The 23,463-nt window shown below is 40.3% G+C and overlaps 2 protein-coding genes across 9 annotated transcripts in view; one reads left to right on the top strand and one right to left on the bottom strand.

Moving 5' to 3' along the window:
• The first annotated feature begins 72 nt into the window (after positions 1-72).
• Positions 73-6,720, top strand: DONSON (DNA replication fork stabilization factor DONSON). 2 transcript variants are annotated; one of them, XM_054833239.1, is made up of 10 exons: positions 73-367; positions 709-789; positions 2,040-2,243; positions 2,672-2,811; positions 3,317-3,495; positions 3,594-3,717; positions 3,838-3,939; positions 4,939-5,137; positions 5,825-6,040; positions 6,337-6,720. In XM_054833239.1, the coding sequence occupies exons 1-10, from the start codon at positions 92-94 to the stop codon at positions 6,472-6,474; spliced, it is 1,659 nt and encodes a 552-aa protein (XP_054689214.1). In that variant the 5' UTR covers positions 73-91; the 3' UTR covers positions 6,475-6,720. The 2 variants fall into 2 exon arrangements, with proteins under 2 accessions (XP_054689214.1, XP_054689205.1); XM_054833230.1 differs by having other exon boundaries at positions 2,633-2,811.
• Positions 6,721-9,173: 2,453 nt separating this feature from the next.
• Positions 9,174-23,463, bottom strand: part of SON (SON DNA and RNA binding protein) — a 41,392-nt gene continuing 27,102 nt past the window's right edge. For 3 of the 7 annotated variants that reach the window (XM_054833170.1, XM_054833216.1, XM_054833181.1), the window contains 4 exons: positions 16,877-17,024; positions 12,621-12,689; positions 12,410-12,525; positions 9,174-11,862 (listed from right to left, as the gene is read on the bottom strand). In XM_054833170.1, coding sequence (XP_054689145.1) covers positions 11,704-11,862; positions 12,410-12,525; positions 12,621-12,689; positions 16,877-17,024 — 492 coding nt within the window. In that variant the 3' untranslated portion in view covers positions 9,174-11,703. The other 4 variants (XR_008578006.1, XR_008578008.1, XM_054833191.1 and 1 more) reach the window with 4 other exon arrangements.

Raw genomic sequence — 23,463 nt, 5'->3', positions numbered from 1 at the left:
TTACCTCAGCACCGCCCAGGGGCGGAACTCGGCTCTTTTCGCGCCAAGCCGGGACAGCGGCTCCCGCCTGGCAGCTGCTCTCCGCTCGGCTATGGCTGCCTCCGCCGTGCCCGGCTACTCGCCCGGCTTCAAAAAGCCGCCGGCAATGCTGCGGCTGAAGCGCAAACGGCTGCGGAGCAGTGAGCCCCCCGCCTCCGCCGCTCCTCCGCCCTGCGGAGCAGCCCCGCGGGCCCCCTCCGCGCCCGCCCGCCGCAACCCCTTCTCCAGCCTGGACAACGCGCCGCGGGCGAGCGGCACCCCCCAGCCGCGGGTGCGGGACCGGCGGCCACCGGCGGACGCGTCCCCCTCGGCAGCGCCCTTCTGGCAGGTAGGTCCCCGGTGACGACGCGAGGCCGGAGAGGTGAGGGGAGAAACGGGAAGGGCCCCGTGGGCAGAGAAGGGGCTTCCGCGCTGGCGCCGGCAGCCATCGCGCTCAGCTGGGTGCGGTAGCGCCGGCCCGGAGCCCGCTCCCCCTGGGAAAGGCATCCCCCGAGCCTGGGGCCTGCCTGGGCTTTGTACGCAGCTTGAAAGCAAGCTATGGCGCTTCAGTGCTTGCAGCATGTGTGTCTGCTTAGTGTCGCTCTTGACGTTTCACTGAAAGGGGCATTTTTTTAAATTATCAACCTGGTTCTTATTTTGTCCTGTATCTTACGCTCCTTTTTGCTTCAGCTTTTAGAGCCTGTTTATGAAGGGAAGCCGGCCAGGAGAGCAGAGCCCTCTGAAAGAACTGACATCCCTGCCCTAACCGATGTACGAAACAGCACATACTGCTTCTGAAACGTTTGTAGCTGTTCACAGGTCACAAAAAAAAGCTGAAAATGTGTAACTTCATATTTGATGGTCCATCTCTGTGTAAAATGATGTACTAAAACATCAGCATTCAAGAAAAATTCTTAAATTGCCTTGACGTTTACTGTTATGCTGACAGTATTTTAAAAGCCAGCCTTCTGCTTGACATTGCTGCTGTTGTAGTTCTAGTTGACAGAGGTTGTTGTCTTCTTCCAGTTTTATTGCCGTGTTTACTATAATTCTCCTGTTTCTTATTTTTGTGTTTTGTTGAGACAAGGATGTTCTTCAAAGTGATAGATCTCCTGTAGTCTTTTATTAGGCTACAGAAAGGGAACAAACAACTTCACTAGGCACACAGGAAATACAGAATACCTGAAAACCAGTTCTTGAAAGAGAGTTTCAAGCAGATAATATCTGATGCTATAGGTGCAGAAATTTAAGCTCAAACTAACTTAGCAGAATAGAATAATGACTTCTCAAAGAGAACAAACTGTCAAAGAGCTCCACAGTGGGGTGTTTTTCCATCCTCTAGGAAGCGTCTGACATTACAATCACAAAGAGAAGATCAAATGAGACACTGTTTTGGCACGGAAATTATTGTCTTCATAAACTTCAGGCTAAGTTTTCTTTTTTTGAATCATTCATCCTGTTACCTGTTCCTAGTTTATGACTTCTGGAAAGACTGCTGTGAATGAAAACCATCTTCTGTTTTTTTTCTAAACAATATAAAACCGTATTTCTATTAGAATCTGCTAATGACTAAAATATTCAGTTGAGCATAGACTGTGACTTTGGTTAGCTTATGCACAGGTAAACTGTGTGTAACTTGGATTCTAGAAAATCTGTCTGCAAAAGGTTGGGTTTTTTTTAAGTATGGCTCTTACCTTAATGCAAGTACTTCCTTAGGATAAGAATGAGCTAGGCATTTTTGCTGTTGCGCTGAATTGGACAAAAACATGGAGGATGCGACAGGTTTAAATTGTCATTTTATAGGCTACTAAACTCAAGACATTCCATGTAATAGTCATAGTCCTGTCTAGTCCAGTGTTGGCTTTGCCTGCCAGGAAAGGTGTATTAAATCAACATGAGAGGAGACCTGACCTTGCTAAAATATAAACAGGTAGCTACATAGTTGGTGCTTTTTTTTTTTTGCTTTTTTTTTTTTTTTTTAATTTTCCATGGGTTAACTGATGCTGTTTCTGTTTTGTAAGGACCTTCATTTACCTGTTGCTGTACCCGAAGTTCCCTCCTCACCAAGACATGAATTTCCTGCAGACTGGAGTCTTAAAACACGACTTTTATTTATGTCTTCCCATCCTTTTACCTGGGCAGAACATTTAAAAGCACAAGAGGAAGCCCAAGGATTTGCTCAGCATTGCAGAGCTACAGAAACAAACTTGCCACAGAGCGTACAGGTAAAACTTGCAGAGGGCAGCTCGAAGCTCCAGCTTTAGAAAGCAAAGTGTACCTTTGCACTGTTCCTTAACCATCCTGCCAGCAAAGGTTTGATTGTGTCTTGGATTGATCTTACTTGCATTATGAATAAGGCTCATTTAGACTACTAATCTCATTCCATCCATGGCTTGTGCTCACAGTGGCAAACAGTGATAAGTGAGAGGTTGTTTAACTTCAGCTGTGAAGCAGTTGCCAGTTGCTGTCCGAATTTCTTCAGTCTGGCTTATTCACAAGCCTGGGAATATTTTTTTTTTTTTAGTATCTAGTGTAGTATTTTTTTAACCCATCACTTGCAATGCTGCCTTAAGTAAACTATTACTGGCTTCATGAAATACTTTTTGAAATCTAGGAACCAAAACTGTCCACAGAACTGCGTTGTGCCTTTCAGCAAAGCCTTGTTTACTGGCTTCACCCTTCACTGCCATGGCTGCAGCTGTTCCCTCGGATTGGAGCAGATAGAAAAATAGCTGGAAAGGCTAGTCCTTGGTCACAGGATGAAGCCTTGCAACAAGTGCTAATGAGCGACTGGTAAGTGGAACCAAACAACTGATGTATTAGTACTTTTAAGACAATGGGATTTTAATTAATGCACAAGTTCTTTCTATTTTTATGAAAAAGCTTTTTGTTTTTTTTTTTTCCCAGCTGTAGAATGCTTGTTATTTTGAGGACCAGGCTAGGGGAATAAGTTTAAGACTAAAGCTACCTTCTTGTGCTAAATGCTCCTCTCCAATCCTAGTTATTGATTTGGGTAGAATTCTGTAAATCCGGCTAGCAAGTTGCCTTTGATGCTTCGTGTAAACTCCACATGGTAGAAAGCAAGTATGCTGTAAGAGCAAGGCACTCACAGATGGGCTGTGTTTCAGAAGAGTGCAGCTTCCTAGATGTTGAGCGGGTCTGAAAATCTGACTCATGATTCAATGTGCCCTCAAACCCGTGCAGACTACACACCAGCACTGCCCAGCCAAATCCCATTTAATGTGTTGATAGCAAAGAATTAACTTCAGTTACAGAATTGTTTTATTGTCACGTGCAGGTCTGTCAGCTTTACTTCTCTGTACAATCTGCTGAAAGCCAAGCTGTGTCCCTACTTCTATGTGTGTACCTACCAGTTCACTGTCCTGTTCCGTGCGGCTGGTCTTGCGGGAAGTGACGTTATCACAGCCGTAATTTCTCCCACAACTAGAGGGTTAAGGGAAGCCATGAGAAATGAAGGTAAGGTGAAACCAGTCCAACTGGGATTTGAATAACTGATAAAGTGCATTAGCTGTGTTACAAAACCATTCCTTGCTTTCTTTCCCTCTCTATTGAAGGCATAGAGTTTTCTTTACCTTTGGTAGAAGAAAATAGAACCAGAAAACAGAAAAGCTCTGAAGTGAGTTTGGAAACTGAAGTTGCTAACAGCCTCGAAGCGGGCAACAGCATGGAAAATGGCGAGTATGTAATAAGTTTCCTACAATGCTCAAACTCAAGGGCATCTATAGACTCCCATGCGTTCCACTTGGAAAGCCTTTGTAGGAAGTATTGCCCTCCTGACACTGATTCTGTGTTTCCCAGGGAACTAGTTCCAAGTGATGATGATGATGAAAGTTTCTCTTGGCTTGAGGAGATGGGAGTCCAAGACAAGGTTAAGAAACCAGATGCTATTTCTATTAAACTGTATCCTTTCTCTGCACATTGAGATGTATGACACTGGAAAACTCTGCTGGTGTTATCTTTTTGTAGTATAGATTTAAGTTTTGTAAAAGCTTTTGAGAACTAATTTCCAAATATTAATTGTCATATTACTGCATATTAAGAGACTCTGCCTGCCTTTTTGATGTTCTTTATGGCAAGTATTTCTAGATGCTGCTCTTCTTGAAGGAAAAGCCATTGTAAATTGTTAATGTAGGCTTTGTAAAGTCCATCTCTTAGGCACAAACTGATTGTGTCACCTCACATACAGGTTCACTGGAAGGACTCATTAGATTTTTTTATTTTTTTTTAAGAAAAAGGTATATGTTAATGTAGGCTAGGTGTACACTTGGAAGTAGTATTGCATAGTAGGGACACAGCTGTAGACCAGAACAGCTGTTGCTGAGAACCTGTAGGTATTTCAGAGGGACCGATTACCTCTGTCTTCCTCTGGTTCCATTTGCACCTGGAGCAGGTGAGGTACAGTGCCCCACACAGCTTCTGCTGGCTTTCACCATAGAGGAATCTCATTTCAGCCCCCTGCGGCTGCCCCACAGCAATGCACCATAAGTGGGGACCGTCGGGGAATGCGCTTCAAAAGCAGACTCCTGATCTGAACTCTAAATGCCTGCGTTTTTCTGTTTGGTTTGGAGCAAAATTCAGAGTAAAACTAGGAGCTGCTAACTTCATAGGTATTTAGTAAACATGACTTGCCAGCTGTGAGACATTGGACTTGCAAAATGCTTTTTATTTCACAACTTCAGTAATGAAAACTGAAGTCAGGTTTAAGTTGCTGCTTAATATTTGAAGAACAAATCCGAATCGGTGTAAAGCTTGGTGGAGTTTTTTTGGTTTTGTTTGTTCAAATGACTTGCTTGGTCAGAGGCGGCTTCTTCTGGAGTTGCACTGCTCTGATTCTTCTTCCTGTGGTGCCTTGATGCTTTTCACTGCCTTGTGGTTTTCCTTTGACTCCAGTCAATACAGTCGTAAGGAGAAGCATGAGGTGCGGATGGATCACAAGCCTGAATCCCTTGCGTTAGTGAAAGGAACAAACACATTCACCTTGCTGAACTTCCTGATAAACTGCAAGAGCCTGGTGGCTGTTGCAGGCCCACAGGCAGGGCTTCCACCAACTTTGTTGTCCCCTGTTGCTTTCCGAGGCGGAACAATGCAAACACTCAAAGTAAGTAATGCAACCGTGTCTCATCTCTTTGAAAAGAATATTGTTTCTTCACTCAGGAAATTAGACAGTGACTTTGTATAGTCTCCCTCAGGTACAGCAGAGTAATTTTTGTAGCTGTAGCCTGAGTTAGCACCCTGACTGTGTAACAGGTGGCCTCCTAAATCGTTTCCATCAACATAGATCTGTGCTGCTGAACTGAAATGCCTACGTTTCTATTCTTCATGTCCTGATACCTAAGAGGTTAAGCAGACTTTCCAGACACTAAAATGATTCTTAAAAGATTCTCATGAGCTCTTATGGGGTCTCAGACTATCACAGCTGCTTGCAAATAGGGAGCCTCTGAACCACAGCTCACCATCTGTTACTATGAGGAGGTGGTGGATAGTAAAGGATATGCTATTAATACAGGTAGTGCAGCCCTCTTTCACTACAGTAGTTCAATACTGTTCTTCTGCAGTTAACTTCCTTAATGCTGCATAGCATCCCTGCGTGTCACAGTTGGTACATTTTGGGAATTGTTACAAAGACAGTCAAACCATCATAATACTCATGTATTGAACAGTGAGTTGACAATATCTAAAAGTATTGAACTTTTAATAGGACTCTAGCATTGCAGCTTTCAAGTAAATGAAAATTAGGACTTGATTTGCTGCATCAAAAACTAATCCTATGTGCTCTTGTCTTCAGGCTCGAAGCATAAATGCCAAAGCCAGGGTTCACTTGGCCTACGAGGATATATTCAGCTTGGAGATCGTAGGCCCAGTCATGCCTCACTCCCTGCATTCGCTGACCATGCTGCTCAGGGTGGCGCAGAGGGGAGCCTTCTCTGCTGCGTTACATACACACGAGCCAACTGCGGTGTTTAACACTAACCTTGACAACGCGAGCCCTGCCTCAAATAAGGTAAGGAAACTGGCAGAGACAGTCTTTCCTGTTCGGAATAGTAGCTTTATTAGAAACAATAGGACACCGAGTGACACAAAACTGTCCCTTAATACCTGGGTTTACACCCAATTACTTGTCATCACCACCTGGCAGTCCTTGGGGCTTGTCATTCCCTCAGAACTGGAATAATCAGAAAACTAGCTTTTCAGGAGTCAGGAATTCCCCAGAGGTACACAAACGAACATTAAAAACTGCAGGTATTTCAAACAGAAATACCCATTTCGTGTCTCTCCTCTTCATGTGAATTTCCGCAGGAACCCACAGGCAAAGACATTCCTAGCTGTGGACTGCATCCCGAGGCCTGGGACCAACTGACTCAGTGTCCAACACTGGGAAAATCTGCCATCCGATTTCTGGAAATGAAGGATTATGCTTATACCTGGAAGTCCTAGGTATGCTAGTTCCATCTAATGGAAGAGAATGCTGTCTAGCATGCAGTTGCTGTACTTCATTGGGGTCTACGTGGGCAGCACCTGTGCAGTACCAGGAGGGATACAATCTGGTTGAACGTCGCAGACAACTATTGCACATCACCCATCATAAAACACTTCAAAGGACGTTTGAGGGAAATGAAGGAAAAGGCCTTGGACACCTCCTTTTGTATTTTAGAAAGTTTTAAATAAAACATGATAAAAACATGATTATCTATTTTACTCGTCTGAATTGCATCTGGAAGGTCTGTATTCTTCATGCACATGCAAATTCTGTTCTGAAGTACAGAATTTCTGCTACTGCTCTGTGCAGTAACTCATCACCATTTTGGATGGGTGGACTTCCCAGATGATTCACAGCACCCTGCTAGAAGCTCCTTGATAGCTACACCTTGGTACGTTGCACCTCTTGGTTTAGAGTCAGCTCTGAACTCCGCACAGATCAAAGTCCAATAGCCACAAGCACAGAGTTTGAATCGGATTCAAAGGTTGATTCCTGAGAACTGCTTGGCACAGCTCTCTAGTCTTCCCATACCCACTTACTTTAAAATGAGCTAGACGCTTAAAAAGCAATTTGTACAAACTATAACCTGAATCCAAACAAGTTGGAGCCACCTAATCAAAGCCAGAGAAAATCAGCAGCAGCAGGGGGATGCTGATCTGCCTCTATGTCCATAGCAATAATAGAGTCTACTACCAGGTTTAATGCAGTCTGTTTCACTTCAGGTAGTCAAAGCTGTTATTTTGGAGGCATGTTATGTCGCTTATTACACAGCTATCAGGAGGTCGGATTCCTGCAGCAGAGAATACTAAATCCAAAGAGCAATTATGTAGAACACCATCATGCTTGTGCACTCCAGCAACATTTCTAATTCAACTGTGCACAGAAAATAAAGCAGTGCTCGCACATCACGGTCAGCTGCCCTCATCTTTACTACAGTGCTGTTCTGCTCACTGGCTCAGAATCCACCTGGGATGCTGAAACAAGTCAGGTTAGACTGTAGCCAGGTCTTACTTGAGGAAACAACCCATAAACTTCAAAACATGGGCACGTAAACAAGTTAATCTGCAGATTTGAGGCATGATGGAACCTTCCTCTGCCATCCAGTTACTTGGTATCGACACCACTTGACGTATCCTAGCCCGCAAATACAACAGGTATACAATTATACTGCAATACTTTATGTTTACATTTGTTACCTTACAGTAACTACCATGACACTGTGAGCCTACTGGCACACTGAACAAGAAAACACCTAGAAAACCTTGATAAAGGGAAAGTTCCTCTCTTATGCTGGGAAAGAGGCACCATAGAATATAAAATACTTAGATAATGTCAAATACTCCATTTCTGCTGGTAACTCCACTTTCATTCCCACTTTGTAAGAGAGTAACAGTTAATGCCTTTTTTGATCTGGTTTGTATGCCTCCATCAGTCATTGCCTCTACTACCGGGCACTGCTGTCTGCCAAAACTAACCTTTAGCCTGACGCTGTAGGTCATCAACAGCGGCTCTCACAGCAACTGCGTTCTGGCGTGGCTTCCCCTGCTGTTGCGTGGGCGAGCCCTTCTGAAAGCTGCTCGTGACCCGAGAACCCACAACCCCAGTTCTGAAACGGGCATCTTCTGAGCGTGTGCTCGAGGAACAGGCCTATTTACAGAGCGTTAGCACATGAGGCAAGTTACTGCAAGCAGTAGGGAAAAGCAATTCTGCAGCTGCCTCTACAGGAAAGCAATTTTAATCAAGCCAATAACCATTCTGGTATGTGGACTCAAGCCAGTTTCTAGGAAATACAATAATTACTATTAATTTCAGTTTGTTTGTATTTTCACATCTAGCCTGAGAGAGTTATGGAGAGACACTAATGCCAATTAACAGCTTGCAGTCATTTAAAAGAATCTGAATTGCAATTACATTCTTGTAGTCTAGAAGTGTTTAATTTCAAAAATTTACCACCACATTCTTTATCACATGCCTTGCACCACTACCTGAGCTGTAGCTCCTCCTTGTACTGTAAACCATCAGTTGGTTTTAAGTCATAGCTTTGCCTGTAATTTCAGTAGTATGCTACTGAAATTACTGCTCCAGTAGCTTACAGCTCAGGCATTCAGTGCTGTTCTTGAAGCGTACTTGACTCCAGTGAACGTTCCCTGAAGCAGTTCCAGCATTGTGCTACCCACTCTGCTGCTCTTCCACCTCAAGGTATTTTCAGTAACTACTGCCATTATTCCAGATGCTTCTGGAGCAGTAAGATTGATTTACACTGTCCAAATGGGTGAATTTTCATCACAAACTATGATTCATTTGGCAGAGCTATACTGTAGCAGTTGATGAAGATTTCATCTAGGTTTTTGCACTTTAAGAGGCAGTTTCACCTTCCCGCTCCTCCAGTCCTAACTATTTAAAAACTACAAATGAGAAGACTGCCAAGAAATTGTTCTGGTGGAAGCCGGTTACAAGTTCTCAGGTATCTGCTTCCAAATGCTCCTCCCTCGCGTGATGGGGAAGTCCGAAGCACTTTCAGCAAGGTTACTTCTAGGAAAGTAATTCTGCAGCGAAAGGTAATCCAACAGCCAAACAGCTCATCTCTTCCACCAGCAGGAGTCACAGACTAAAGACAGCTAAAGCGCTGCATAAATAACCAGGTTCCAAGAGAGTGTTTCCTAGTTGTTCTTTTTAATATATCACTACTTATCTATTCCTCCATGCAAAGGACACTCAAACCAATTCAAATTTACAAATTTAACAGAAGCACATTGCTGCTCTAGCTTTAGATTCATATATCATTCTAAACAACAAGGAATGAAACTAAAACAGAAACCTCAAAATCAAGAAGTGTCATAATTAGGGCATTACAGACCTTAATTATTTTCTTTTTTTAACTCTTCCGTAAGACCAAAGGTTAAATCCACATACAGTACCACGTCTTTTAAGGCATGAAATCCAGAACTTGCCTATACAGTTATTTTTTAAATTAAGTCCTCCATGGGACTGAATTCATCTGCTCCTTGCTGCTGTGAGATAACATGTGTCTTTACATTATACATGAGGAATACAGACCCAAAAAAAAGAACATGACAACAAGTACAACAGATTGTATGTTCCCAGATTTGATACTGTACAGCTGTGAAACCAGTGCTTACATGGAGGCCACAGACTAAACAGAATGATCAACATCTTCAATGTTTCAGCTCTATCAAATCAGACATTTAAACGGAAGTCTGATTAGGAGCTGCTCCCACATCCCAAGTTAATTACTTTAAGTCATACACCAAAAAGCCAGACTTCAGCCAAGACAGATACAACACCCAGTTCTCCCAGAGTAGATCTTTCCATCACTGTACCATCGTGTTTACTTTTGGTTTTTAGACACACCTTCTGACTAGTTCAGCAAATGAGGCAAGGAGATCTTCAAATATTCAGCCAGAGACTGAAGGTGAGAAGCCAAAGGGAAAAAAGTTTTTAATTAAAAAGACAACTATGTCCATGAAAATTAACGCAGGCATTTCTAGAGCGCTTTGACAGACTAATAAGGGGCTTTATTTCTTGGAAGTGTGTGGTAGAGAACCAAATACGTTTTCTTTGCTGTACACAAGACATTGATCCATGGCCTTTCAGGGCAAAGACAGACACCTTGTTCTGTAACAGCTGGCGGAATACACACAGTCACCTTACTCTGTGGAAGAAGCGGTACTAGTAATTCCTCACCTCCACGTTCCTACTCCCATCGCAAAGATAACTCGCTTTAGGCCAGAGCACAGTCTTACTGTGTGCAAACTGTCTTTTGTTCCTCTCCCAGATGAAGCTCTGGACAGTAGATGTCATACAAAGAGACCTCAAAAAGACTTTTCCGAAATAAGCACCTGAACTACTAGAGTCCCTAAGTCCTGGCAATCTGCTCATAACTCAGACAAATCTGGCAAGAGGTGTACAATGCCCTTTCGAATTCAAAGTGCACATAGCTAAAGCACTAATACTACTTAAATAAAATTAAAAAGGAAAAAAAAACCCCAAACAACAAAAAGAAGGAGGAAAAGCTGTCTATATCCCCTCCCTTGTCAAACTGCCAGAACTCTGGATCAGGCTGCCTCCTTGAGGGCAGAGTACCATTATGGAAAATTTAAGCCCCAGGAGGCAATTTGGTAACAGTGCAAAGCAACCGAAACTGACTAGAACCGATTCTGCAACCCTACCAGCTGTTGATAACCTTCATAAAGCATACTTTTATACTGTGCGTTTCTTCCAAAACTTGTTTTGGCATATGTTTCAATTACTGTTTACTGACCAGTGATTAAGATTATGAACTTGTGCTGCTTTATTGACCAAGTTGGGTACAACAATTTAAGCATCATTCTATCCCCTCCCTCCCCCCGAATCCAGTTGTAGATCTGTTAAGAGTTTAAAATTCACATTAACCACAAATTCATACAATCAACATCAGGCAGTGTGTTAATTTGTTTGGAATAGACAACTCCATCATCTCCCTTCGTAGAACATGCAGGGAGAGTCACCTTTACATTGCGAGTCTTGTCGGTTCCATTGCTGGACTTTCTGCCATCCCTTCTGCAAGCAAGTCTTTTGCCTAATCGCCTCTGTCCTAGAGTACGGGCTGTACGGCCAGGCGCAGCACGCCACCGAGTTAAACCCCCAAACAAAATTCAAAGAGAAGCCACGGCATTAACACCGTACAACAGGGCTGCTGCCGCATGCTCTCTCACAGGGGTCGCGGTACTGGCCCAGTATCTGTCCAGCAGTACACGCCAGCCTCGACTAGACTAAAGGTAAGCCGCACGACCTTTTACCAGCTGTTGGCAAAAGCGCACGAGTAGCTTTACCGAGACCAGGGAAAACTGCAGCATAGTACAAAACGGTATGAAAGTGTTAACATTCCGTATTGAAGAGAAATTGCATGAGTTTTAAAACAAGGGTTTAGATTACTGTTGCCTCCAGAGTCTGTCGTCTGATTTAGTCATTTAAGAAATAATTACATCACTAATGTAAACAATATAAACATACCAAAAACTAAGTATGATTTAAATACATTTGGATGGTACAAAAGAAAAACCTGAAGGTGTCTGTACAGTTTTTACAACGTGGGAATTGCCAATGTATTTACAACATGAAAGGGCAAATACCATTTTTGTGCAGAGTAAAATTATCTGAAATAATGTCAATATAAAAAACAATATCTAGCGGTGTGAGGCACTCCTAAACATGGTGGTATTAACCATGCTTTCCTTTGGTACAAGTCCCATCGCTTGGAGAGCCGCAGTTGCTGCTGTGGCTTTAGCATGCTTCTTATTAAGGCTGGCAAAAGTAGGCCTATATTCATTTCCATTGACTCTCACCTGTTTATGAAAGAGGGGGAGGAAAAAAGAAAGCATTAGAAAGTGCCTCTTCACTTTTGTTTCGAGGCAACGCTACAGGGCTCCTTTAAGCATGTGCTCTATGTAACTCCTCTTTAGGGGTAGACAAAATCCACATCCGGCCTGTAAGCACCATCGCTGCCAAACAGTAACTGCTAACACAAGGTATTACGTGGAAGAGAAAGCCCACGTTGTAAGGTAACTGAAGAACAAAAATAATTAAATCTTGCTCGCTACCTTTACAACTATAAGGCTCAACACCACACCTGCAAGTAAACAGCAAGAATATGACACCACATAGGTGGTTAATTTTAGTAAGAAGTGGAGTAGTGTCTGTCTTGACAGATTTACAGATTAATGTGCTTGAGGGACTCGATTTGGCCTTTACAGAAACAGGACTCTGAAATTCTAGCATCAAGACACTGCTTAGCAGTCCTCAGCTACCGCTGGAATATACAAATATAAACGTGAATTCCAATCACACCTTTTAATAGAGAAACCAAGAGCAAACAACGAAACTTAAACGCACCTTGAAGATAAAATGTTTGCGATGATCAGGCCCACTATCATCCACCAACACAAATTCAGGTGGTGACCATCTTCTTTTGTTACAGATCTCCATCAATGCAGAAACTGGATGTTTACCTTAAAGATAAAATGTATTTGGAATTTCAATGCTGCTATCACAGCAACCATTTTAAGTGAGATTTTTTTTTTTTTTAGACAAGTAAGACTCTCACCTGAAAGATCCTTCATCACAACATAATGTCCAGATCTCTTTTGTGCCTTCTCTCCCACAGCAACAAGCCCTAAACAAAACACAATAAAGTTTACATTTATGATTCTCACCTGATTTCCGATTCTCATCACTAAAGCAGTAACATGTATCAGTGGCAATGAAACCTGGAAGCACCATACAACTGTCCGTTCAAGAAGTCTTTCACACCTCCCTTTCATCCAGCATTTTTCCTCCCTCCGTACTACACAGAACATTCTTCTCTACTGCTCCAGTAAGACACTGAACAAGCCAGGTAGGAGAAACCTTTGAGTAGTCTCATGCAAGTCAGGAAACACCTGGTTTCCGTGCCTTCTCTGGAGAAACACTGAACAAAACAGAAACTTAAAAACATCCTCTCATTATTTGTTTTGTGCAACCCAAAAGTCATCTGCTATCTTAATAGTTTGCCTCTAACACACAAAGCATCTGAAGTATTTCCATTAAACAATAAAAAAAAGGTGTACCTAAAATGGCCTTTTATGATACAAATAACATGGTGGTGTCCTTATCACACGTGCTCTCTTTTATTTAACAGTATTCAAATATTTATATCACAAATATATGTGCAAGTTCACAGCCCAATTCATTTGCATCTGAACATAAAGCAGCAGAAAAGCACATAACTGGGCCCCAAGTCACTACAAAGAACACAAGTTCCAGTGGCAGTCACTGCAAAACACAGAAGCTGAACGTTTTTAATTTTAAAATCTCACAAGAGTAAGAAATAAAATGTAATAATTGCCAAAAATTTATCAAATGCCAGTAACCATGCCATGCTTATGAACTGACTAAAGTTTCTTTCCATTCCTTTTGCCGTTACCTTAAATACAGGTGAACAAAATACATGATTGGTTTTTCAGAATTTCTTGACTTCAATCCTTCAATAGGACTTTGTTTCTTACCTCTATTTGTTTCTGTTCCTGGCTTTGGTGAATAAAGACAGGGAGATACTGCAACTGTTTCCAGTTTCTTCCCGTTCCTTCAGCTTTTTGTTGATTGGCTGTTTCATTTTGCTTTAAAGAAAATCCTCCCCTCCTTACCAGATTTTCATCCTAATATTCATGCAGCTCCTAAGCAGGGACTTTTCAAGTGGCACAAAACCCTCATAGACAACAATCATTGAAATAAAGTTTCTTTTTTTTTTTTTCCTTAGGGAATTTTATATCCAAAATAACCAAAGATTTCCACCAAAGAAAAAAAACCCACAAAACTCTTATGTCATTCTCCACATTAATACTGTGTCTTCCTGACTCAGTCACTAATGCTTTTCTCCCACATCTTGTCCCTGGTACCTCAAGAGGGATTTTCTAAAAAGCTGCAACAGACTCCGAGACAAGCTCTGCAGATGGATCGAGCTTCTCTGAATACAACCAACCAACAATTTACTGGCTGACAGCAACATTCAAGAAGGGTTTGGTTCAGTGCTGTCTGTAAGAGAACTACAGATCTCACCCAGTGTCTGGAAAAACCAGGGTCTAAGGGAAAGCTATGGCAAAGGCAGACAACCTTTTGGTTCATGCCTTAGGTACTGAGTAAATCCTTAGCAAACCGCTTGTTCCTGTATCTAGAAATAGTATTTTATTTGGGGGACAAGTTCTAAAAACATGTTAAAAAACCTCACAAAACAGAAATGGGTTGGTTACTTAATAACAGACACCTTTTAAAAAATTCTGACTTTTCTTTAAACCTCTACGTAGATCTATAAAAAAAATTGACTTTTTATATATTTAAGCATCAAATAACACTAAAGTTTGAAGAAGCTTTTCAGCTACTCCACCTAAATGTTTAATCCTGTTTAGCTGCTTCTTTGTAACGCATGAATCACGCTGCCTCTTCATACTGCAAGTTGTCTCCCTAGATTATAGACTGGATTGGTTCAACATTAAAAGATTCTTCTTTATCAATACAGAACACCTTTAGATTTTGTGTGGAAATTCTCAGATAAGACTGCATATATGATAATAATAAAATGTTTTAAAACTATGGAATTAAAGCAAAGCCCAGCCATCACTAAGGTTACCAGTATTATCAGATCAATCTATCACGTGCCAGGAAGAGGCATCCTTTAACTTCATCTAACATTTTTAAGTTATTGAAGATGGAGCGTTCTGAAGTGGAGAGAGGAAACTATCTGTTACGGAATGCCCAGCACAATGAGGACCTGATCCTGGCTCAGACCTTAGGGCTCAACCCTTCAAACTTCAGTATCAAATTATGCAAGCGTTAAGGAAATTTGTATCAGAAGCCACATCAGGATCCTGGGACACACTTCTAGAACTGGAAGCTTGAGCGGTGACACAGCTGCGTATCACCAAGATGTTTTTAACCGTTCAAAATGTTCACAGGTTGTGCAGCAATACTGCCTCTTTCCTATGACATGACAAGGAGCAAGCAACAAAATCCATCATTATGTTATGCAGGCTGCTTGAGAAAATAATACTGAAATTGACTGTTTTCAATTTCTTCCCTCTGACTAATACAAATCAAGCTAAATTGAAGCAACTCTTACCAGCAGTGAGAACATTAGGAGACAACATCCACAAAGATCACAGTAACTAAGTAACAGCAACAAAATACTTTTCAAAGATTTTCTTGGCAATCACTCTGCCACCAGGTTTGGTGTGGTTTTGTTTGGTTGGGGGTTTTTTTGGGGGTGGGTTGGGGTTTTTTTTAGGTTTTTTTAATCAGGAAGGTTGCACAGAAGAAAAACAGCTGAAAAGCAAGTTTTGCCATTATTCATACAAAACGAAGATGTCTATTACTGTGCTCTGTACTTTGAGACTGTTGCACTTTTCTATTTATAAAACCATATTATGCTGCTAGAAGGTCTTCAGAATTTAGAAAGCAATGGATAGTTTTCATAACATAGGCTTACTTTTGCATTTTCTACCTCTCTGCACTTAATATTTAAATGCTTAAATTATATTTTCACTGCTAGCTTCGTCACCTGGGCAGTACTGAACTCTCTCTTTATTAAGAACTAGTGATTCTGACACCTAAATATTCCTCCAACAGCATCTCTGCAAATAAACTTGACAACATTTGAATTTATATCCTTGGTTTTCTTCTGAGCTCAATTATGAGCACTGACAAAAGCTAACACAAAACCATAATTCAAAGTATTTTCATGCTTCAAAATTGGATGTGATCAAAATTGGATGTGATCAATTTCATATATTAAAGGTTCCTAGTTTTAAAAAAATATTTAGGAGAACAACAGTAAGAATTTGCTTTCCTGCAGTCAGTGTTAAATTGCTTATTTTGGCAACATGCATAATAGAACAATTAAATCATAAATCTTGACTGCTGAAATTCTGCATCCTGTATTTAAAATGGTTAGAACTTGTATAGGTATTTCAGATGGAAAATTTTCATAAATATTCAATTCTGAAAACAGAACTCTTGCTGAATATACTGTCGAGGTGGCCAATCATATAAACCATGCTGCCAGCCTAAGCAGCAGCACGCTGCCTGTAAATAAAAGGATGGTTCTTTTGAATCAAATGCGACAAGTACAACAGTTCTGCACCTGCGGCCATGGACTATATATAGAGGAGGAGGAAAGATTGCTAAAGCAGCCTTTGGAAACACTCGGGGAAACATCCCTGTAGTTAGCAGAGGTGCCTGCAGCAGGATCAAAGTAGGAGATGGAACAGCATGGAGATCAGATGGACAAAAAAGGAAACAGAATCCATCCGGAAGACCTAAAAACATCAGTATGACAGTCTACTCGTGTCAGGACTTCAGCTGAAAGGCAGCAGTAACTCAGCTCTGTAGCTCTCGCCTCTGTCCTTCACCCCAGTTTAAAACTGATCCAACTATTCAATCTCCAATCCCACCCTGGTCCTGCTTCAGCCACTTTCTCTAGACCAACCACAACAGCTTCTCCACAATTCCTTTCCCTGGCTGCGCCGTCTCCATACATCCAACTGAAGCACATCCCTAACTTCAGAACCACTGAGAAGCACTTTTTAAAATGGAAGGCAAAGGTTAGGGAAAGTTAAATAACGTCTGGAAGAGTTCACAGGCATAAGGACAAAGCCTATATATATAATCCAGGGCCTGAAAAACTAGTTCTGAAATCACCTATGTCATTCTGTTAATTTTTACAGTGAAGCTGTACCCACAAAAAGCTTACTATTTTGAAGTTACTTTGCCTATCTCCAAAACAGATGTGAGAAGTTTACACTGTCATAAGACATTTAAGGAACGGCTTACCTTTTCGATCTGTCTTAAAATCGACCATAATAGGCTCAACGCTGCCTTCTTTGTTTTTTCCAAGCCCTTCTCCTTCTCTCCAGCCCATTTTTCTCATCAGTTGAGCTCCCATTCCTCCAGTTACAGGGGCTGCTCTTAAGAACTGATCCTATCCAGAAAAAGAAAAGTAAAACAATTCCTAAAGTTAGCACTGGGATTTTAAAATATAAGTGGGAGCTTCCAAAAAATGTTTCTAACAACCTTTCACAGACTCAATTCAAAAAAAATACACCTTAGCTTTATATACATTAACATTTTGTATAAACCAGAATTCACGCAGACACACGAGACACAAATCAATATTTTCAAAAATGAACAACTTAAGAGAATTCTAATGCGATCCTGAAGTGGCAAGTGACCCATTTCAGACATATGTATTTAATAAAATGATAACCGTCCATCTTTAAACACGCTACTTTGGTTCCAATGCATCTCTTCTCATCTTGTGAAAGGAGGCAGTGTTAACTGTTTAACTGGCAACATGTGTGCCAAGTGTACCTAGTTGTTGAACAAAATACAAGCACATTTAGTAATGACATTCACATAGTGTTTAGGCGTATTTTAAATATAAAAAAAGTTTCACCGTTTTATTATACAGCAGTTGCACATTCAAGTTCTACTCTGAAAATCCACGAGACAAACAGGTTTTTGTTTTTTTTTTTTAAAAAGGAAAAAAGGCGCTTAGCCACACAGTTTAGCAGCAGTAGTCTTCACATTCTTTCAAATCATCATTAACATAATAGTTGTTAAATGGTGAAAGCTTATAAACAGAAATTTTAAAAATCTGTTTTGATGTAAAGAACTTTAAAAACTCCTTAAATGTTTACGTACCTAGGCCTCGATGGCCGCAGTGTTGTGAATAGTAGGGCTGGCATTGACCGTGGCAAGAAGGCAGCTACAAGGATTTGACCCTGAAACAAGTTTCCATATAGAGGGGTGAAAGTTCACAGGTTATTCTGTGAACTATCATCTCTCTTCTGCCCCCCCCACTGACCCAAGTAAGTAAGTCAATCATTTCCATCACAGCAAAAAATTGCTTGCCTTAAATATACAAGTTTACACACTGGCACTGATAAGTCCATCAGTTATTTCGCACAGTAGGTTAGATGATACAATGCCTAGTATTTTTGTGAAAATTTTACTTACTATCAAAGTAAATTAATAGAACACTTTTTTTTTTTTTCCTCCTTTATTCTGAGTTGTGCTTGCAAAAGTAAGCGTTTCCCAGACTTGGATAAAGGACTGACAGTCCTTGTTTTTATGTAAACAAAACCAGAAGTCTTACTTTTGCAGTCTAAGGATAATATATTTTTAAGGGGATTTCAAATTGGCAACTGACATGCACTAATGATGCACGTGTGTAATCCCCACTATACATGGTGTTAAAAATTAAAAAAAAAAAATATTTCTGAAGATTGTGGCAGGACTTCTCCAAATATTTACCTATTAAACAGTAAATACCTATCAGTCATGCAACTGGATGCTGCATTTAATAACAAAGTGATCTGATGGAAGAGTAAAGAGGCTAAGTGCACCTTTCCACTTCACTTTTTTTCTGACTGGTGCAGACCATGCAGTGTGTGTGTGTACAAAGAGACAATCAGTTTGTTCAACATGAACTGCCTCAATCTATACACCTAGAATGGCTTTTACTTACTTCCATTTTCATCCTCCCCTCTTTTCCAGGAACCTCTCATAAGAAAAGGGCAACCATGCCGAGAATGATACAAACCCCAGTCAATGTCACCCTGGGGTCCGATTCCTCTTTTGTACCTGCTTTGCAATGATAGAATTTTCAATATAAACATCTGTTTCATTATCACCAGCGTGTATTCAGTTCACAAATAACAGAGTGCAATTTCTTGATGAGGTCATTTTAGTGTTACACAGCTTTCTCATCACACCTGTAAATGTAGTAATTTGGGGGTTGGGAGTGGTGTAGAAAGAACAAAATCAAAATATTGCTCTTTGTAGTTAAAAATCAAAGCCCCAAGTTCCTATATAGGAATTACCAGAGCATGAACAAATTCCAAATACTGGAAATAAAAAGAGTTCTAAATTCCAAAGTGCAGTTTATTAAAAACACCTCTTCTAGTGTGGGAATTCAGAATCCTGGTAACTTTAGTAGGAATTTTTTTACACTAGGCTGACTCTTAAACAGGTACAACAGAACCAAGACAACGAGGGATTAGAAATGAAAGTTTTGTTTCATTACAGAACAGCTGTACTTGTACATCACACTAAAAGGCTAAATGAAGTAATTCTGGTACTAATACGAAAGAAGCCAGGAGAAGCCTACTTTGATTCAGTTTACTCAAGAAACAAAGAAGGCCTGCAGCAAGGGGAAAAGGTCTTCTTTCAGTTTTGGTTTTCACTTTTTTTGAGGTTTTTTGTAATAAAAAAATGAATATAAATCTCATGACACCTGTACAATTATATTCTCTTTATCTATTTTTTTGGTAAATTAATGACAGACCACTCAGCCCATGATTTAATAGAGCACGGGTAAAAACTAGTGCTGTGTTCGTTATTACATTTGAAAATGTAAAATAATAAAACATTAAGAAAAGTAGGGAAGCAAGATATACCTTTCTTTTCAGTTTAAAAAAATCATAAAAGGTTGAGCCTCACAAAACTATTTAGCAGCTCTGTACCCTTGCAGATCTGTCCCATAAGGAGTACATCAAATTGAAAAGTAGGCAATACAATAAATCCCCAGGCTTCTAAGTATTTGGTTACTGTTGTTGGAATTATGTAATTATTTAGAAAATAATTGTTCTCTTTCATTCACTAATCTCACTTTGAGTAAGTCTGCATGAAAATTTAATATAATTTTTTCTCATATTTTGAGTGCTAAATTCCATGAAAGGCCAGCCAAATAAAGCACACTTCCATTCTGCCAGCAGATGGAGACAACCGATAAGCCATGTTCTTGTGTCAACACTTTTTCTTTGAAGAGAAAACTACATAGTAAAACCTGATCACTTAAGAGGTTTATTTAGTACATTTAATTAAAACTATTCCTCTTTTAAAGCTACGTTATGGCAACAAATTTGGGGGGACACGACTGCCTGAATTAGCATTTAAGGGCTTAAACAAGCAAACACCAAAAAAAATAAAATCACAGCTGAAAGATGATTTTAGAGGGTTTTTTTCCTAAAACACAAGTTGGACAGTCACAGCCGTTTAACTGCAACAGCTGTCTTTGTGAAACGGACAGCATACAGCATTGAACTCAACAATCTATAAAACAGCACCACAACATCCAAAATATTAATGCCATAATTATTTGAGACATCTTAAAATATATCATCAATTTTTGCTCTCTGAAAAGAAAATACCCATTCCTTCTCACAATGCTGACATAGGACTAAAACATAAGTTCTGTCAGAAGGAAGGTTTATTTCTTTTGAGCACTAATTTATTAAGCAAAAGACATCAATGCCTTAAAGGCACCAGGCAGCCAGTTTCAGCTGTAGCACAATGGATTGTCTTAGAGATTACTTTAAGACTAATTCCAAAGAATTTCTCTAAGTCAAGTACCAGGAACAAGCATCTATCTTTAGCAAAACTTTCGTAAAGTAGCTGCATTTTCCATTAAATAAACTGTCACTTTCAGCAACACCCACATTCCTTCCCCAAACAAGAGGAGGAACACTTTTCTGAAGAATGCCATCAAATACCTTATGAAACCTATACTCACAATCAGCTTCAGGATTTCTGTTGACAGCTTTTGCATACATTCAGTAGAAAGCAAGCTGAGGATAGCTGGGGAAAAAACCCAACATTATGAGGACTGAATAGGGAGCCAGTCCTATATAACTAACATATATTTGATTTGCCTTGCCATGTGGCCTTCATTTCCAAGGAAAGCTCATTGTGTCATATAAGGCAATAGGAATACAAGTATTCTGATAAGTGGCCTTGTCAGAAGGTCGAGCACAAGCAACAATCACACGACTTAGTTTTACCTCCATTGTTAGCATGAGTTTTACTCATCTGCTATGACTGTGGAAGAATGGAAGGAACACTTAAACTTTTCAGAACTTGCTACACAAAGCAGAGCATTCTAATGGCCATAGTAAAACTGTGTGTCACACCTTAGCACAACTGAATGAAACAGGCATTACCCTATGTGCATAAAACAATGCAGAAACCTTGTTTTGGAGAGCAAGTTTAGGCTTATAGAATTAAGCTGATAAATCCAAAAACAAGTGGTAAGTCTGGGAAAGTCTGAGTAAGTAGACCTCGACAGAATTTGCTTGGACAAAAATATCTGACCACTTCCTCTGATTTGACATTTATTCAGCAGTATAGCTTATTTGTAAGAAAATGAGAACAAAAAAAAAAAGCAACCTCCAGAACAAGTCATATTTGTGAACTGATTACACCAATGATGATGAACTGAAACAGAAACCACTTTTCAAAAGAAAAAGATAATATTGTTCATAAATCTGTTTTAATGATACAAGAAACCTAACGACATATTATTCCTTTATGAATACTGCTCAGAACCCTATGCATGAATATCATGAATTAGCACATCACTTAGATAAATAAACCATCCTTCTAATTGGTATGTCGATCATTCAAGTATGCCACGTTAACCACTTCAGTAACTAATACCCTAAAAACTCTGATAAAACTGAAAATGCAGGCGTGTTTTGGTTTGAGTACATATTACCTCTCCAGAGTAATTTTTAAAGTACAAACAAAGCTGAAATCCAAGAAATGCAAAGACAGCACTTATCAAACAAGTTCCCTGAGTAATTTTTCTCCCCTCCTGATACCGTTCTTCTGTTTTGTTACATCTATCTAGTTTTGTGATTATCTCTGACAGGCATGATGCCTGTACGTGTTCTAATTCTTTGTCTAATGATACACAAATAACTAGCTAACCTGGACTCTGTTTCTGCTAAACAGCGCACATCCACAAGTTCGCTTATGGCAATTGCTTACGGCAATCTCCCAAGCAAAATGCCTTCAGTAAACACCTTCAGTCAGAAACGCGCATACCCCAAGAAACTCCACAGCCCTACTAGCAGATGAAAAATTAAAAATACTAGGGCTTGTTTAAATGTTAAAATACTTTTTCTTAGGACAAAGAAGGCAGTACAAGTCTGATTTCTCAGTGCTACATTGCATAATTAACAGGAACTAAGTTATACAACTTCAAGTGCCTAAGTAAAATACAACTTTGCATTTCATGGTTGGTTTGCATTCATGTTACTGAGAAAGATAACATGCATTCATAACCCATTATCCCTACTGCACTTTTTTCTGTGAAATCATTCTCTAACCACAGGACGTGACTCCACATTAAGTTCATCAAACCTAAGTTTTGTGAAGGCTTTCACAGGCCCCACCATTCCTAAAAAAACAAAACAAAACAAAAAAAAAAACCCCAGGGCGAGTCTTGTGTAGTCCCTAGTGCATTTTGCAGAGGGCACATGACTGTAACTACTTGTCACCTCCTGAGTTTGATGGCAATGTGCGTGCAAATATGGAACCTGGAAAGAGCAAAAGAAGTCAAGCTGAGGAATGTCAGAGCAGGGAAGAGGACTGTGTCCTCATCTTCTTCACCCAACAGCTCTTCTTGTTTCCAGTAGCAGCCTCCTTTCTGACAAACCACATGATGCTTGCTAGGGAGGATGCCTACTACTGCAAACCACTACATTTTTACAGCTATGGGAAAGACAGAAATGCTTCTGCTGGCTCACTCTTATTTCAAGATTCAACAAAATGTTCCAGTATGCTTTTGCTGCTCACAGCAGTCATGTCCACAAGCAAAGACCAGACTCTTCTCCCATTGTCTCCCTATAAAGCATTTTGTTGGTTTTTGTTTTGTTTCTTTGTTGTTTTTTTTTAAAGCAGATCACAGAGTGAAGTTGTAAGACCGAGGGAAAACACACTTGCCTTCTCCCCTTAATTTTTATCAGTGGACTGTTACTGTAAGGCACAGAAGACCACCACAGAACCTCAAGGAATGAAAATGGGACGGGAAGAGGAGGCTTGGGAAAGAAACGAATCAGAGATGCTCCCTTTCCGTTGCCTTGGGAACCCACTCAAGATACTGCAGAAAGGGAGATCCCTCCTAGGCTTGCTGATCTCTTTCACAAGCCTCATGGTGGAACAGCTCTCCTTTTCTCACCAACACATCCCTGCTGAGTGCTTTGTACTTCTAAGCTCCTCTGCCAGGGACAATTACTGTAATCAAAGCCAACATTTTGTTACAATCTCAAAAGTTAGTAATTGTTAAAATAAGACTTTATCATGTACGCTCTGTATTAATCTGACAAGAGCCAAAAAGACTCCCATCTAGCAAGTAACTAGGATCTCTGTTTGCCTGGCTCTCTGTATTGCTTGGCTATATAAAGTGGAAAAACAAGTTAGTGAATCCTGGCAAAGATGTTTCTATTTTTAGGATGTTATAATTCTAGACTTTTTGTGTTCAGTTTACACCAAGTTTTACGGAAAATTCTACCTAAGTCTCAAATCTAACCTACCAGTTTTGAGGGTTGTCTTAACACTGCATTCTGGAAGGATAA

The sequence above is a fragment of the Grus americana genome, chromosome 1, assembly GCF_028858705.1.
Source record: "Grus americana isolate bGruAme1 chromosome 1, bGruAme1.mat, whole genome shotgun sequence".
In the NCBI taxonomy this organism is placed as follows: Eukaryota; Metazoa; Chordata; class Aves; order Gruiformes; family Gruidae; genus Grus; species Grus americana.
Note: the sequence above shows the minus strand (reverse complement) of the source record. Positions and strands in the feature narration are given on the sequence as shown.